The sequence below is a fragment of the Sycon ciliatum genome, chromosome 8 (assembly GCF_964019385.1).
Source record: "Sycon ciliatum chromosome 8, ocSycCili1.1, whole genome shotgun sequence".
In the NCBI taxonomy this organism is placed as follows: Eukaryota; Metazoa; Porifera; class Calcarea; order Leucosolenida; family Sycettidae; genus Sycon; species Sycon ciliatum.
The window spans coordinates 22794848-22812804 of NC_088650.1; the positions used below are offsets into that span (position 1 = coordinate 22794848).

Consider the following 17957-nt stretch of genomic DNA (forward strand, 5'->3'; position numbering starts at 1 on the left):
TAATCAAGGAGAACGTGTTGGTGGAGTGGTCGCAAAGAAGAGATGAGAAACGGATGGAATGAAGGTAGACTCCAGAAGCAGGTGCCTTTTTTCTTCTTTTTCTATTTTGATCCAGCAGACCTACTTGAGCGAGCATTTTTTTTCAAAACAGGGAGGGAGCCTGGGGATTCTTGGATCCTTGGTCCTTGCCATGCCCCCCCCCCCCCCCCTCCTGGTAGCCATGGGGATTCTTTTTACCATGACACTGCACACATCGAATGACATATTTGGCAAGATATTAAAATATGATATAATCAAAGTTTCATGAATAATTTAATGGTAAAAAAGTAAACAATAGTAAAAAAAAGTAAATGAAAATTACTCCGGCATGTTGGCATGGTTTGGTAGATGGAAACTGGATGTGATCGTGACTCAGGCCCGCCGGCATGCCAGGATAGATGGAAAGTGGATGTGAGCGTGAATAGACACATGCAATCCTAGTACACAACTCAGTATGGTGCAAAAAAGGCACACCAAACCAAAAATACTTGAAAGGGAAAAAACAACGAATATAAACCAGGGCAAATAGAAGAATTTCAAACCCCACGATTATTTTACATTGCGGACTGTACCTAGTCTAGTATCACAAGGCATGAAACACATCAGCTGCAGGATAAAACGCCTGTACAGAGGACATTACGATCTAAGCAAAGATTCATTGAGCGGCTTTCGAAAAATCAGTTCTACCTAGAAAGTTGGGCAAACGCAGATGAAGTATTTGTATGTGTTGGAAGATAGCATGCCTGATGACTCAACTCAGTGTTTCAAACAACTGATAAAGGATGTGATGGGTTTTCTAAAAGAGGAAGTAATTATTAGAAGACAACTCCGGAGCAGGATGTGCACAGTGCGCCAGGGTGCACTCTGGTTTGGTGGCCATCCCCAGTCAAGCGCACTGACAGCAGCCCGAGAAGCGGCGACGTTCTAAACTTCTAATGTCACGCTTGAACGTAATATTCTAGAGTTGACTGTCTGCAGTATACATGTAGCAACAGGTGCACACACACACACACACACACGCACACGCACACACACACACACACAGACTTTGAATGAGTATTGTAAACCATGTTCTAACAATACAACTACAAAAGACTACCAAGAAGCATACCTACCTCAAGTAAGGGGCCGTCCGGGGTTACCAATTATTGTTTTTTTTTAACGAAAACTTTTAGTATTTATCAGCCCGCACCCACCCTTCCCACCCTTTCAGCAGGTAAACGAATTTCAAAATCATTTCAATATTCGAGAGCCATCACAGTATTCATGGGTATTCTCCGTGTATTCAATAACTATTTTCAAAACAAAATTCAAAATAAAAAAGGAGTTGGGTGTGTAGTATACAATTATAATTAAGAGAGAGAGAGAGAGAGAGAGAGAGAGAGAGAGAGAGAGAGAGAGAGAGAGAGAGAGAGAGAGAGAGAGAGAGGGGGAGAGGGACAGAGAGAGCACATTGTCTGAGAGAGAGAGAGAGAGAGAGAGAGAGAGAGAGAGAGAGAGAGAGAGAGGGGGGGGGAGAGAGAGAGGGGGGGGGGGGGGAGGGAGAGAGAGAGCACATTGTCTGAGAGAGAGAGAGAGAGAGAGAGAGAGAGAGAGAGAGAGAGAGAGAGAGAGAGAGAGAGAGCACATTGTCTGCTACTCACATGTCCAGCAAGGAATGGACAGGAGACACACGTATTACTATGAAACCTTTTGCTTAAGTTCAGCCAGTTGCTGTTGTAAACTGTCCGCACTATCCAAAGTAGCCTGGACACACACACACACACACACACACACGCACACATACACACACATACACACACATACACACACATACACACACATACACACACATACACACACACCTCAGACCTCAGACCTGCCCATCGCGGAAGCGATGATAGCGAACAGCTATGTTAGCCAGCAACTTGTGCTGGGATTACACCATTCAACAGCTTGCAAGGCTGATGAATTGACCGCCACTAATTTTAGCCTGGTATCCACCACACAGCTGATTGAAGCGGCTTTTTCTGGCCAGTGAATCCCAATTTTTCATTTTTCCACACACACACACACACACACACACACACACACACACACACACACACACACACACACACACACAAACATATAGACACGTACACACACATGCACACATGCACATTCACATACACACATATCATGAAACAGACAACCACAACAACAATGACGCTGGCAGCAACAGCAACTGCAACAGGGATAGGAATAGGAGCAATAGCACAAGCTACAGCAACAAAAACAGCAAAGCGCGCTCTAAAATGACTGGGTGACAGATCAAGGCGGGCTTATCGTAAGCCTAGGGTTGAATAAGCTCGGGTTTATTTTTCACTGTAGGGGTGAAACGAAGGTCTCAATTTGCCAAACGAACCTGCTTCTTCAAAACGAACGAAGGTGTCGAAGGATTTTTTTACCAGTTCACAGTTCCTCTTGAAGCTCTGTGCATGTGCCCTACGAACTACATGACTTTGCACATACTTGCTATGCAGTCACCACAATTGGCACGCCCATAGCTTTTGCACTGCGCAGTTTGCAGCTCAAACTGCCCACGACTACTTCTGCACACTGTGGCGGTGAATGGCCACGCTCAATGGCAGTCTGTGGCCTATTGTGCACTTGCAATGGCACCTACGGGAGCCAAGTGGACACAAAACTAGTGCACTGTAAAAACTACAGTACAGTACCTCCTGTATACAAGGAAGATCAGTGCATGTGTGTTCAGAGATCGTGTGTTAACCTTCTTTTGAAAACGAAGGTTCTTCGAACCTTTGACACCTTCGTTTCACCCCTATTTTTCACATGTAAACATCCCCTGAGTCAACCCACTGTTGTTTGGTTACAAGTTCCGTACCGCCGAAAAGTTTTCGGAATGGAAAACCTACCCGCATCCAATTATTGGCTCAGGTACCTTCAGAAATGTTCACCAAAACTGTTTGTGAAATTCGGATTGCCAAGCACCTCTCTAGTGATAACAACCTTGCTTTCTTTATCCACTGACGATGTTGTTCAGAACAACGAAACGTCTGGAAAGTATCGTAAAAATTTCTATCGTTATTAAATGTTATCAAATATACCACTCTTTGGTCTAGAAAGAATACTTTTTGATATTACAATGAGAGTGAATAATCAACGGCTTGTCCACCAACTCTTTAACCTTGCTGATACTACATTGCCCCCAAAGCAGAGCACACCCACACACCCACCCACCCACTCCACATGCAAAACGTCCACCAGCACCTACCTGTATATGTTGGACTGCTGCCTTGCGCCTTGCCCTCGCCTCTGCCTGGTCTTGTTCAAGTACCTGCAACAAACAACACCAGCACGTGGCCACCAAGCATTTTTTACACACTGCACAAGTCATTCAAGGGAAAGTCCCAGGGCACTGTGCTCAGACAGAAGGCTGCTCATCTGTGAGGATTGCCCCGCAACTTGACCATCACTTACATACACTTTCACACATGCATGTCAATGGGCAGTTCATATCGCTATTGTCGTATTGGGCTACCTTTCAAAGACTTCTTTTTATGGTCTCCTGGCCTACACCTGGGGAGGTGTGCGTGGCCAGATTAAAGGGGAAGTTAAGGCAAAAATTAAAATTTCACCAGTTGTAGTCTTCGGGGTGCTGAGTCGAATGGTCTTGGTCCGAGAAAGCTGAGACGCTCCCTTCCTACGTGAATCCCAATCGAACTCGCGCACTTCCACCGAAACTGGGTGACTGCGCCCTACTAGATGGGGATTTGTATGCAAAATGTCACTAAAAGCGCCGTTTCGTTCTTATAAAAGCACGGATGACCGCGATTGGCCCATATGTAATGTTGTAGTCTTTTGGACGCTGAGTCGACTGGTTTTGGTCCGAAAAGGCTGCGATGCAGCGTTCCTCCTTTATTCCCAATCGAACATGGTTGAACAAGCGGTCACGTGCTCCTGCGTTCACCAGTCAGCTGGTCACCGTGCCTGCAGGGTACAACTTACTAGCCTGTTTGACCTCTTTTGGGTGCAGTCCTGTCACTCGAGTTGAACCTTGGTGTGAAAGTTGTCGCCTGCTGGCGTGGTGATCAGGTGATTTGGGCACCCAGGAGCACGTGACCACTTGTTCAACCATGTTCGATTGGGAATAAAGGAGGAACGCTGCATCGCAGCCTTTTCGGACCAAAACCAGTCGACTCAGCGTCCAAAAGACTACAACATTACATATGGGCCAATCGCGGTCATCCGTGCTTTTATAAGAACGAAACGGCGCTTTTAGTGACATTTTGCATACAAATCCCCATCTAGTAGGGCGCAGTCACCCAGTTTCGGTGGAAGTGCGCGAGTTCGATTGGGATTCAAGTAGGAAGGGAGCATCTCAGCTTTCTCGGACCAAGACCATTCGACTCAGCACCCCGAAGACTACAACTGGTGAAATTTTAATTTTTGCCTTAACTTCCCCTTTAAGTTAGTGAGCGGTTGTTGTGTGCACTGTGTGCACTGTCTACACATGCCATGTACTGTGAAGCCCATCATGAAAGACCACATGCATTAACTATTTAACAGACCTGTATTTGTCATGTCACATACCAATGCCATGCCTCAGCATACAGGCGAAAGATGGCTGCAGCTGCTACCCATGGGACTGACCAATGGAAATCTTTGAATACAAGTAGTCTCACAGGGTGATGCTGGCACATAATAACATTGCACACAGTTGCTACTAAAGAACAGTGGTCGTATAGACCAGCAGATATAATAATCTACTGGCACGGACATGGAAATACGGTCGCATGACCAGGGCCGGCGCCGTCAGTGCCTACAGGACGCTGCATGCGATGAAGCGTCGAGCTGAACGCACCCTATCACGCCTGATGCGAGCTGCCGTCGTTCACAGTTACTACCGTATGCGTACTCACGGCCGTGGCATGGTAAGCGCGCGCCCTGGGGCCGATTGACCTCCGACCGGATTTCCATGTCCACAACAGTACATGATATTATACCACTAGGTGGTCTCTGGGCCTGGTTTCACCTGCGCATTGTGAGACTGAAAGGCTACCTGTCTAGTGTCTCAAGTACATACAAAGATCTATTTACAATGCACAGTGCACAGAGGTGTGCTCATTGAACACACATACACTTCACTGTACAGGTAAAAACCTGGTCAAAAGACCACCTGGTTTGTATGATCACCGGCTTGTAAGATCATCTGGTCTATAAGACCATACTTTTTTTATATCAACTGTGTGGAATGTGCATGGATCACACTGGTTTCAGAGACGACCTGCATTTAAAGATCGCGAGGGGCTGGTAGCCTGCATGGGTGATCACTGAAGCCAGGTCGTACTGGTACATGTGCTAGACGGTAATAAAGAAACGAGAGTGGGTGGGATTCAGCTGCACGTACATGTAGTAAACGTACAGCTGCGCTCAATGAAATCCAATCACGCCAACCAAGTGTTGCGTAGCCCTGCACCAGTGACACACCCCAGTGTTGGCAGGTCCAGGGCTGCACAGCGCCCTGCGGCATGGCATTCACTGGCTTGATGGGATTGCATTGAGCAGCCCTGAGCAGCCTGGCCGTACAAGTCACTACTCACCAGTGCATCTAGTTGTTCTAACAGTTTGACTAGCTGTTCTTGAATACCAGCACCGGTGCGCGTCTGCTTTGTTACAGCCTGGCTGTGCAAGTGCTGGGGAAGATGATTCTGAACAACACAGGGAGCAAGTAGATCCAACACACACACACACGCAAACACACACACACACACACACACACACACACACACACACACATGCATACATACACACACACACACACACCAGACATACACACACACACACACCATACATACACACACACACACCATACATACACACACACACACACACACCAGACATACACACACACACACGCCATACATACACAGACACACAGACAGACAGACACACATATGCACACACAAAGTGACTGCTTGATTGTGTGTGTGCTTGAAGTACATGTGCAAGGCAAAACAACTTAGGTTAGCTGCCATGGAACACTCATCCACAGTGGTTTTGCCCGACATCCGTGCGACACCTGTGCGCACTCAGAACAGCACAGGCATCTAAACCTCCTTAGTACAGTGGCCTATCAGCCCAACACGACCGGAGTCTTTAGAGGTATTACCCTGCCTGACTTATACATTAGGCGTCTAATAGAAAAAATAATGAGGATAATTGTGAAGCGAACACAAGGCCAACACGGCTGAGAAAATCCCTAGGATGTTGCTGAACTTCGCAAAACATCGTGCGTCTCCGTTTTCGAAATGCACTACAGAAACATTGCACACATCTAGACAGACTTGGCCATATTACAAAGATAGTGTTCACACACACCCACACACACATGTGCACACACACACACACACACACACACATGTACACACACACACACACACAAACACACACAAACACACATACCCCTTGTACACCAGCGACTTCTGCCCGCAGTGATTGCAGTTTCTTCTCCGACTCGTGGCACGATTCCAGGATTCTCTGAATTTTACTGCAGGTTTCACCTTCACCTGGATCGAACTGTAGTTTGGGAACATCAGGAGAAATAGGTTCCGAAATAGGTTCCGAAATAGGATCCAGCCACACAAGAAGGAACATTGTCACCAGCATGAGTAGCGCAAGCAGCGCCAGCAGCACCAGCATTGCCAGTATCAGTGACTCTGAGAGAGGGTCCAGAGCCATGAGGATTCCGTAGGAAGAAGAGTTCGGAAATATTGCCAGTTGGACTGTTCTGAAGGGTGGAGCGCAAGACTAGATCTAGCATGAAGAACTGCAGATCAGAACTGAGGATGAAACACTCATTGCATTGCTGGATAAAACACTTCAAACGAAAGAACCCGAAGCAGTGCAAAAGTGACAGCATCGCACCGGATTCTATCAAAGCAGCGCAACATGATGCATTATAGTGCAAGATGTCGCTGCTGAACTGTGCAAGTCATAGCTGCAATGGCAGTGCAGTGGTGTGGACTAACATCTACGGTGACAGAAACGTCAGGTGCGAGCATGTGTGGAGATGTGTGTGTGTGTGTGTGTGTGACTGTGTGTGCCAGACAATAAGTAAGTGATGATGTACATGAGTGACATAAAAGCACATCGCTAAACCCAGGGCTGCAAAGCAGAGGTGTGAATATCACACGTGCACATGTACCACCTTCGCTCTCCTGCCACTAGTACAAGACAGGTGGACAATACGAGCAAACGCTAGAATATGCAGTGGCTACCCCTTCCTATTATATGGGTAACAGACAGCTGTGCAGCGTGAAAAGTATGCACAAGTCAACATGGCGATATTCATAATTGGTACAGAATAGGAGAGGTGACGCGTCAAGTTAGCATTCTTTCAGGTACGTCAATATGGCAGGAAAGTGACACGTAACACTGCCATTACAGTACACACTGCTGGCTAGTGAAAGTAGATTGAGACGAAAACAACAGCAACACATACACACTTGCAGGAACACTCACACACACACACACACACACACACACACACACACACACACACACACACACACACACACACACATAGACAGACACATACACACAGGGACGCACACACACACACACACACACACACACACACACACACACACACACACACACACACACAGATAGACAGACACATATACAGGCACACAGGGACGCACACACACACACACACACACACACACACACACACACACACACATACACAGGCACACACAGACGCACACTTCATGTCTCCATAGGACTCACAAACACAAGCAAGCACATACAACAACAGCTTCAACACTGAAATGAGCATACCCTTTGGCCAACAATCATAACCCGCGAATGGGGCTCAATTCCAACTTCACAGAGCATTTCATTTGGCTGACGCAACGTTTTGCCTGAGCAGGGCAGCAGCAGAAGTAGCAGTAGCAGCAGCAACAGCAGCAGCAGCAGCAGCAGTAGCAGCAGCAGCAGTAGCATCAGCACACATGAAATATTGAAAGAAGAAAGACCATGAAAGGGTTTGCTCCCCACACCGGAGCTCGCGCTATTCCGCCGACTTTACTTGACACTTGACTGACTCACGACTGCAATCCAGAGCACACGAGAAGTCCATCGAACCTTCGACTCGGAAAGACCATGCTACCAAATATCAACCAATATGTGTATTGTGTAGAGTGTATAGTCTCCCTTTAGCTTCATATGGCTATGTAGATATATAAAATCAAGAGCCCAGTGCGCCTGCCTTGTATTGCATGGCCATGGAAAGAAATGGCAATAACTCCGGACAGCCTACAACACTGAAATGCAAGGTAGCATCCAAGCCAGCATCATATCCCATCTAATGTATGCAGAAAAAGCGATAGAAACAGCAGTAGCCAGCACTGTCTGTATTGGCATCACAACTTTTTGTAGCATCAAACGCAATATATATTTAAAAAAAGGGACAGTAGAAACAGCAGCGGCAACGTACCTTTAAAAATGAGGCGCTGTCTGTCCACAGGTATACCAGTTATGGACTCGGCACAGCGTTGCAGGTCATCGACAATGGGCAGGCCGTGTGGCTTCTCACTGAAAACAAGGCATTCATGCTTCTTTTGGCCTGTGTGAACAATGCAAGTGCATACACACAGTCCGGTACAGTCAATACAACTGTCACTAATCAGATTAGACTATGACCACACGTCCACAGTGTAACACGCACATACACACAGTCACACACACAGTCACACACACAGTCACACACACAGACACACACACACACACACACACACACACACACACACACACACACACACACACACACACACACACACACACACACACACACACACACACACACACTGCAATGATGTGGAAATAGCTCGGATAGCTAATGCACTCACCACACACTAACACAACAGGAATTTTCTCGGAGGACGTATGCTCGGCCATGGTTCTTCAACCAGCGTCACTCAACACTCAGTTGGAAAATAAATTGTGGAAAGTTCTGAAAAGTTCAGAAAAGTTCGGAAAGGGAAGTTGCGAAACTGAGTCTGTTTGGCTGGAGGGAAACTAGTGTCTGTCCAGCAGGGGCACGAAAAAGAATAGACGTAATTCCAAAGGAAACAACAGCACTTGGCTGAACTTCCTTGAATTCAAAATCAAACTCAAACTCAAAGAGCTAGAGAAAGGGATTTTCCAAAAATATGATATGAATGACTCAATCCAATGATCGAAAAATGGCATGTCACGTGGATCTTGTGCAGTACACGTGCAAGAAAACCTCACGGAGTCCTGCTGACAGCATGGCTTGAGCATGCACAACTCAACTCAAGAAGTCCGAGCTCGAGCTGCCTGGATGGTTTTTGCCCTTTTCATACATTTTGTTTGAGGTTTCAATGTTTGAGTTTTATGAATGTTCGAAAAGTTACTAAGTTGTGTAGTGCATGAAATACTTTGTGAATGATTTGGAAAGGTAATTTGTGTCAGTGTTTGTCTTCATCATGGACAAGTTGAAGCCAATCATCCTTGATGACTCAGTGGAGTATCGAGTCTACTTTGCAAATAGCCCAGTAGACGAGGACTTCGCTTTGGCCACGCTTTCATCCTTGTCATCTAAACTGAAACAATTGTCATCTGGTTGGCTGTGGCACTGCGAGGAATTCAGCTTGGAATTGGTGAAGGCGAAAGTATCGGAGGACGAGCGGAGCTCTATACCCGCGCACCTCTACGGCGTAACTCACTTTGGTGATAATTTAGACGATGAATGGCTGATCGTGTACATGCTATTGGAGGCGTCCAAGACCTTCACAGACCTAGTAGTATCGATTGAAGATAGTGATGGACAGTTCCTACTGATTGAGACTGCCAATGCACTACCGCGCTGGTTGACCCCAGAGCGTGCTGAAAATCGTATCTTTCTGCACAAAGGCCAGTTGCACATCATCCCAGAAGCTCGCCATCCAGGTGAGGTTGGTGTATATCCAGTCGGAACGCCGAGAATTTCTGAGGCTATCCAACTGATCAGTAACGGCACCTTTTCCACGGAAGCAGATGCGGCTGTGCAGGACTTGCTGAGTGCAAAACTGGCGATTTTCCCGGATCACATACACAAGTCCCGGCACATCGCCCAGTGTGTTTTGCCCGTATCCGCAGCCCATGTGTTAACGCACGATCCTACCTTGGTTGCATCCGCTGTGCAGACATTCTATGGTCGGGATCCACTGCAGATGCGTTCGTGCCGCAACATGAAGCACTTTGCCCCAGGGCGACCTGAGGACAACCTCTGTGTGAACACGGCATTCACAAAGTGCCTCTATGCGCAGCTGAGGCAGCAGCGGTACCGGCCCGGTGTGAAGTCGGGCTGGCAGATGCCACCGCCGTCAGATCCGCAGTTTGTCAGCCATGACCTGGGTATGAAGCTGTCGTATGGCTTGGAGATCCTGCGCAAGCAAGCACCAAAGTCTGCAGGTGAGACTAGCAATACTGCCGAGCAGGATATCAGTGATCAGTGTATTGGACCTCGCTGGGACAAGTTCCTGTCAAGCTTGCAGGCCCGTGACTACTTCCGCGGAGAGATGGAAGGTTCCAAGGAGCACCAGCGACTGACAGCAGAGGCAAAGCAGTACTATTCATCTCAGCTAGCCAGGGAAGATGCTCCATCAACTGAGGTTGTGCGGAGGAGTACTGAAGTTGGCCGAAGGGTACAACATATTCTCGACAATGTCCCGATGGATGTAGAGAAGCTGCGACAAGCCTGTGCCCATGTCAAGCCAGCAGATAGTGAAGATTGGATGTCAATTGATCAGCAAGAACTCGACAAGCTGTTGCAGCAGTATCACTTTGGCTCGGATCCCAGTGCTGCGTCCCCCGCTGCCGCCGCAGACTCTGCAGCTCACCATCCATCACAAGCTGGACAACGGTATCAGCCATCAGTCGAACCCGGCGAGGAGCAGTTGAAGACCTTGATCGACAGCATGAAGCAGTTTGTATCTGGTGTAGCTGGCCCCGAAGGCGCTGAGTTTCCAACCTCTAGCACTGGAGCTGTGAACTTTACTGCCGATGGTTTCGCCTCGGCCATATCCAGTTTACTGGGCGGTAACCATGACAAAGATGGCAGCGACAGTGACTGTGATCTGGCAGATGATTTGGATATTGGTGACTTCGATGATGATGATGACGATGAATTTGAGGAAGGTAGCGAAGCAAGTGAGATGAAATCTTATGTTGATGAGATGGACCATCAGCTTGCACAGACTGACCTTGGTGGCAGTTTTGAGCGCGCTCAAGCACATGCTAGTGCTGGTGGGTCCTCTGATCTTCCGCCAGTCGACATCGACATGAACTTGGTCAAGAACCTACTAGCATCGTACAGCGCTCAGGACGGACTGGCTGGTCCTGCTGGCAATATTCTGCATGGTATGGGACTGCAGATGCCTCAGCGCGATCCGTCATCATCTACGTGATTTATGGGATATGATTCTTGGTGTGACCATGACATACTTTAGTTGTTTTTTCAGACTTGGGGCATGTTCGATTGGTTGCATCTGGATCCAGATCGATTGAGTGGATCCTTTGGATCCACCAAGGTCCAATAAAACGCCGCCGTTGATTGAATCTGGAATTATTTGAGTGATTTTTGAGGGTTTCCATGAGAGAAAGCAACGATTTCCACATCATCACTTTTGTTCCTATCATTTGTACACGTACAGGGTACGATTTTTGGCAAAAAAAGGATCCTTTGGATCCGGTCAAACTTGCTCCCCGCAGCCCGAGGTGGGTTGATCGGATCCCAATCCAACAGATCTGAATCCGGAACCTACCAATCGAACATGCCCTTGATCTACTCTCCGTTTCATGATTTCTTCATGCCGTTCTCTTGGGATTCCTTGCTTGCTGCACAAATGGTTATAATTGTAGGTTCAAGTTTCATTTTCTCATCAAGGGCTGCTGGTTCAGCCTACTTCACAATACGCACAGTCATATTATTGCATCTTGCTCATATATTGGCCGTTAGGTTTCGAATTACAAGACACACAGCTGTTGGAAGTGGGACAGTTGTGCAATCTATGCATTGTGACCCTATCTGGTACAAGTACACGTACATGGGTTCTGTGACGAAACAGATCGTATGAACCGCCATGCACCAAGTAGAATCTACTGTAAAAGCAGAAAATTTCGGTGGTGTAATATTTTCGTTATTCTCCAAAATAGTACTACATGTATACAGTATTGGTTGTACCGAAATTTTCGGTGCGTTTTATTTTCGGTAAAAATTGTCGGCACCGAAGTTACCGAAAATAAAACACCACCGAAAATTTCTGCTTTTACAGTACTACTACAGTACTGGAAGACTAGCAGCCGGAGAGACCCCTAACGAACAGAAGCACAGATAACCTGGCGAGTAACCACCCTCGGTCTGGCATGAGAAAAGCGCTGTCATTTAGCGAGTTTGAAAGTATGCAGCCGCATTGCTACCAAGTCTGGCCATACTACAGTAGTCTCGTTACTTTGAGAGTTGTTATCCACGAGGATGACTGTACTTGACATCGCTACTAGTTCAACTTACTAATGAAATGAATTCAAGCAGCGCTTGATCCCTAACTTTCAGATAGGAAAACTACCTTTATTTACAATGGACCCCAAACCTGTTTACCACAAGGTACCAAGATAAACACATTTCTGTACGAAACCGGCCGAATCATGTACATCGTACTCAGGGATGAATTTATCCGGTATCGCATCGCAGTTTGCTACGCAAAATCGATCTACTGTTACTGAAAAATCACAGTGACACACAGAAAACTGCGATACATACATGTACAGGCTATGTATGCTTTTTGTAGCTTACGCCACAATTGAGATTTTGCATAGCAAAAACTGCTATACAAAAACCTGACAGTAAATTCATCCCTGGTACTACATGTACTTCGAAGTAATTTGTAAGTACGTGACCATAGTGGTGTACAGACAAAACAAGGTCTGTATTAAATCATCGTCCTCTGTACCAGGCAAGCCAGGAAGAGTGAAAAAGAACTCAAGAAAATTTCAAAAGATATCTAACGTAAAAATACAATTCACAAAACACGAAACTACCGCAGCTAATTGTTAGTACCCAAACTTGGCATTCAAGTGGGTTTTGCCATCTCCGGATTGGTTCTTTGGTGGCAACCATGCATCCACATTGGGATCACGCTTCCAATCGTCCAGCGAGTCTTCTTTCACAGCGGCCTTGACAGAGCTTGCAGCCGAGGCCAATGACTGCTCTGCAACATGGCGCTGACGGCGCTTACGTCGCCGTGCCGACTTGCTTTGTGACTCCGAGTCGCCATCCTGCTCACCATCACCGTCCTCAGCACGCTCTGCTGGAGCAGTCGTAGCTGGCTGTGTAGCATCAACAGGTGGACCGGCCGGCAGTGATGGTGGCCCTTGCACGGTGACACTCCGAGGAAGTGCTCTCCGCTCTGAAGACGGTGGTGGTGATGGTGATCTGGCTCTAGACGACGGTGTTGCATCCTTGCGACTAGAAGTACTGGTGCCAGTTAAAACTGCCTCACCTGTGTCCATGTCCTCATCCTCCTCTTCTTCTTCTTCAACTTCCTCAGTGTGCCGTTCTGGCCGATGCTTGGGCTCAGGGGCAGCTGGTTTTGCTGTAGGAACACGCAGGCCACCACTGCTACCAGTAGGACGCTTGGCAACACCGACAAATCCATACGGCTTCTTCTTTGGCTGCGGCGACGACGCAGACTCACTACGAGGAGAGCCGGCCACTTCGGAACCAGAGGAGTTACCAGCGTCCGCTTTGAGTTCCGGTAATTTAGTCGGAGCAGTCAGAGCAACAAGCCTAGCAAGTTTGCTCTCTTCTTTCTTCAGGTCGGCAATAGTTTGCCGCAACTTGGCGCGCTGGCCGCGATCGAGTCGGTCATGGATGGAATTCATAAAGTCCTCCAACGACCCGTCATTATTTCCCTGAGCTGCCATGGCTTTATCCAGTTTGCCTTCAGCCTCCTTCACCTGACTCTGGATATCGGTTAGCTTCTTCGAAAGAGAGTCATAAGTCTCAACACCGTCAGCTGATTTATTCTTTCCTGACTTCTCCATTCGTTTCTGTCTCTTCTTTTCTGCCGTGCCAGTACGATCGAGGAACGAGTCCTCGTCCGAGTCGTAGAAGTCTTCGTCCCTTCGCCGACCCTTGCGACCGCCGTCTTTGCCCCCTTGATGCTCTCGCAGCATACCCTGAGCATCGAGTAGCCGACAAGCGTCCAGAGCCGCAGCAGCCATCGCATCTTTCTTCTTGGTTGCAGTTCCTTCACCGTACACGGGAGCGCCGGTGGCCGTCTGAATAGGCAGACGTACACGGCCAATATACATGTGCTTGTTTCCAGAGCCGTCTTCATCCGTCTCAAACTCCATGTCCATTCCTTCTCGCTCAAAGAAGGTTTCTAGCGCTTTCTTCGGATCTTTCTCAAAGTACTGCGCTTTGCCTTGCCGGGCACTCAGCAGGGCTTCGAAGTCTGGCCGTTCTTCCATGATGGCTTCCTCCTCTACATCGTCCTCTTGGAACCCCCAGCTTATTGCATTCGGGTCATCGCGGTGTTTGATGATTTTCCCAGACTTCTTTAGGCTACTGGCAGTGTCTTGATCTCCACCACTGCTCTCATTCACGTCACTTGCAAACCCGCGTGCCTTGCGCAGTCTCTCCTCCAACACTTGTCTCTCTTCCTCGGCGGCATCTGCTTCAATCATGGCCGCCGTAGTGTCCGGTTGACCTGCTACTAGCACGTACATACGAGTACTAAAGCCAAAACGAAGCTGGTGACCCAGCCGTACACGGTAATACGTTTTGGGCTTGAGCTTCTCTTTGTTGACCATTGTGTTGTTACTACTGCCCAGATCATACACGTAGAACTCATCACGTCCATCCGACTCTTGATCCTCATCTTCATCGTTACCAGGATTGTCCACATCAGACGAGTCGGCATGTGTCCTACTGGGTCTGCACTGCAACACAGCATGATACCTAGACGCTGACGGATGCTCAATCTCCACATCACATTGCTCGGACCGGCCAAACACCGTGAACGGCTTCTTGGACAGGTCGATGGTTTTCAGCAGCTGACCGTTCTTGATGACTTCTAGTCCATGAGTAACTGCTGGGCAGCCACCCCACTTCGGTTCAGTGTACGGAACAGGACGTCCAGGACTACGGCTAGTGATGGGTTCAGCTGCTGCAGTCTTCACTGGAGCATCATCAGGTTTGTCGCCTTCCTCTGGCGCTTCTTCTATATTTCTGTCCTCGTCCTTTTTCTCAGCATCGTCACTGGGCTGAACAGTAGGCTCATTGGGTTGTTCCTTGCGCCTCGAATCTTTTAATTTCGGGTCAAGAAGCAGATCTGCCGATGGTACTTGGAACGAGTCGCCTGTTGGAATATCAGACGGAGGGGCCAGAGAATCAAGGGATGCCTCCTCAACCTTTCGCACTGGCTTTCTCAATTTCAATGTCTTCGTCACTACCGAGAGGTCTGTTGGGCTGTCAGACATTGTGCTTGCAATTGTCTCCGTTCAAATAAACCCTACAACAAAGCACCACCGCACAAACCCTTTATTGAAAGGCCTTAGGCAAAGGATTCCTTTCCACCAGGGACATGTGCTCAAATGCTTTCAGAATCGTCAAACCACTACAAACTGCACCACCCTAGCTGGAAGCTCTGAAACATGAAACAGTACAGCTCATCGATCGTTTTGAATCGTCGTTTGTTTTACGTTCTGTTTCGACTTTCCCGTCTTTTTTTAGTCTTTTTAATTTTGTAAAAAGAAAATAATTATTATCGCGTCGTCCATGACAACACAAGTTGTTCGCTCATAGTTACGTCATCTGGCCTCATTGGATCCATTTCTGGCATGTATGTTTGAAGGAGCGACAAAAAAACAGAGAGGATACTTACAGTCAAGTTAGGGTTGGCGATTACCCCCCTGATCTTTGATCACGATGGCGAGCTCTCTGATGAGGCTTTTGCAAAAGCCAGCACAGTCCTTCTCTGCGCTGTGGTCACTATCAGCTTCTGCAGCAGCTCCACGGTAAGTTAGCACGTTTTTTAGCACAACATCTCTACCCTTGACTTTCTTAAGTTTCTTTGCATAATGTAATTGCATTGAAGTATTCTGTGAAAGTTGTTTGAGCACTTGGTGACAACACCTTACAGCTCGGGGTATTCTCTCTCCTCTCTGCTGCATGTAGTAGTTCGAACTGCTCACGTTCCACTAGGGGGATTATGAATGCCACTAAGCACATTAGTGTTGGGAAAACTTTGCTTCTCATGCAGCACTCACCAACATAGCATAGCCATAGGGTTGCAGCAAGCAGACTACATGTGCTTGACAATGAGTAGTGATCATAGTAGCTGACTGCAGCAGCAGTACATTGATTCAATTTGAAGGCACGGACTTTCGCTCTTATCAGACTGCTAACGTCTACTGAAATCAACACATCGTGTGTGTAGAAAATGCTGTTCAAAGTTCAGAACGATCCACTAGTACACTAGTACTGTGTTGCTAGACTTAGTAGTGGACTAAACAATGCCACCGCTACTGTACATGTGCACTTCTTATGAACGTGGAAATCATGTCTGTGCCTGCATTTTTTGGTACCACACCCGAAATTAGTTTAGTCATGGATAATGGCATTTCTCTCAGCACATTTACATGTATGTGTGTATGCGTTTGTGTGTGGATTCGACAGTTATCTGGTGTTAGTCTTGATCTGCTTCGTTCAGATTCAGATCCGCTATTGTTGCTATAAGAGAAAATCTGTGGGCGCACATCCAGTGCATTTGCACATTTGCGTGCTTCCTTTGTGATGGGCGAATACATGTGTGTGTGCACGTGTAGTCGTGTACGTATGTGTGTTTCATGTTCAAGTATACTTTCCAGTCACATATCAACTACCATGCGGTCACAGTCAATTCTCTTCTTTCCTTTGTGCAGCAGAATAGGGCCAAAACAAAAAATAGGCTTGTTTCCGGTCGGCAACCCCTCAAAAAGGAGACTCGGTCGGCCGGAATGAAACTTTTTTGGATACTTTTTAGGTTCCTCAGTCGTTGTGGTATTGATGGACAAGAGCACCTACACATGTACATTGTACATATATCATGTCAAGGATCAATGTCAAAGTTGACTGACTCACTGTTCTTGTACAGCATGTGGTGTATTCCTGTTTTCGTACATCCTGAGAAATCAAGCAAACAGTTCAAGTCCTTCCAGCTCCGTTATTCTAGCTCGTATCGACCCCGGAGGTTTTCGAGCCGACAGCTGAGAATCTCTGCTGCCTTGTAGGTGTTTCGATTTGACCGAGTGTTGACTCGTTTAGTGCACTTGCACACATGGCATTGCCACCGTTTGTATACATTTGGGACCAAAAACAGTTTCAGAATTTGGGAAAAAGTGGCCCGGTCGGCCGACCGGAAACAAGGTCATTATTTGTTTTGGCCTAGGCACTATAACTTATCAGGCAAAAGTGAACTCTGTGCATTGTCTTCGTGTCTCTAACATACTTGTGTGTCCTCTGTGTAACACGTTTACTGTATCCGTAGCCCCGGAGCCTTGAAAGCAGTCGCGCCTCTGCAATCAGTACGATGCTGGTGCGGTGGACAGGAGTACAAGCCAAACTACTTGCGTCGGCAGCGTAAGATCTGCCTGCTCAAGCGCCGGCTCACCCTCGGTGGTCTGCGCCTGCTGCAACGGAGAAAGATGAAGGGCAGATGGTACATGGTCGGTTGAGTCGTCTTCACCATGTTTCTATGTCGGATTTTATCTGAACACTGCTGAGTTTGATCCCTATCAAACTATACCGCCTTGTGCCCTCGCTGAATCTATCCATTGCTCAATCTGTACTGGAAGAAAGAATACTCTAATGTACACATGTGCCA

The 17957-nt window shown here is 47.4% G+C and overlaps 2 protein-coding genes and 1 long non-coding RNA gene across 3 annotated transcripts; 2 read left to right on the forward strand and 1 right to left on the reverse strand.

Annotated features, from left to right (window-relative positions):
• Window positions 1–258: 258 nt before the first annotated feature.
• On the reverse strand, window positions 259–15769 carry LOC135823630 (kanadaptin-like). Its single transcript, XM_065336477.1, has 10 exons — window positions 13148–15769; window positions 10377–10475; window positions 8937–8989; window positions 8525–8653; window positions 7867–7949; window positions 6487–6600; window positions 5625–5732; window positions 3296–3358; window positions 1683–1785; window positions 259–1011 (listed from the first exon to the last, which is right to left on the reverse strand). The coding sequence occupies exons 1-9, from the start codon at window positions 15571–15573 to the stop codon at window positions 1720–1722; spliced, it is 3141 nt and encodes a 1046-aa protein (XP_065192549.1). The 5' UTR covers window positions 15574–15769; the 3' UTR covers window positions 259–1011; window positions 1683–1719.
• On the forward strand, window positions 9432–12072 carry LOC135822380 (protein ecdysoneless homolog). The gene has a single exon (XM_065335132.1). It carries the CDS (start codon window positions 9537–9539, stop codon window positions 11496–11498), a length of 1962 nt encoding a protein of 653 aa, XP_065191204.1. The 5' UTR covers window positions 9432–9536; the 3' UTR covers window positions 11499–12072.
• Window positions 15770–15941: 172 nt separating the features above from the next.
• On the forward strand, window positions 15942–17948 carry LOC135822384 (uncharacterized). The gene is made up of 2 exons (XR_010554475.1): window positions 15942–16110; window positions 17622–17948. It is a non-coding gene; the product is annotated as an uncharacterized LOC135822384 (long non-coding RNA).
• The last annotated feature ends 9 nt before the right edge of the window (window positions 17949–17957 follow it).

What these genes read in the sequence shown, in the direction of transcription:
- LOC135823630 (XM_065336477.1), bottom strand. Translation starts at nt 15,573, where the DNA reads ATGTCTGACAGCCCAACAGACCTCTCGGTAGTGACGAAGACATTGAAA. An exon ending in CACTTGAATGCCAAGTTTGG is followed by an intron (nt 10,476 to 13,147) that starts GTACTAACAATT and finishes TTGCTTGCGCAG; the next exon opens with GATCTCCAAGCCATACGACA. An exon ending in CCCGACTTCACACCGGGCCG is followed by an intron (nt 8,990 to 10,376) that starts GTACCGCTGCTG and finishes CGCTGGTTGAAG; the next exon opens with AACCATGGCCGAGCATACGT.
- LOC135822380 (XM_065335132.1), top strand. Translation starts at nt 9,537, where the DNA reads ATGGACAAGTTGAAGCCAATCATCCTTGATGACTCAGTGGAGTATCGA.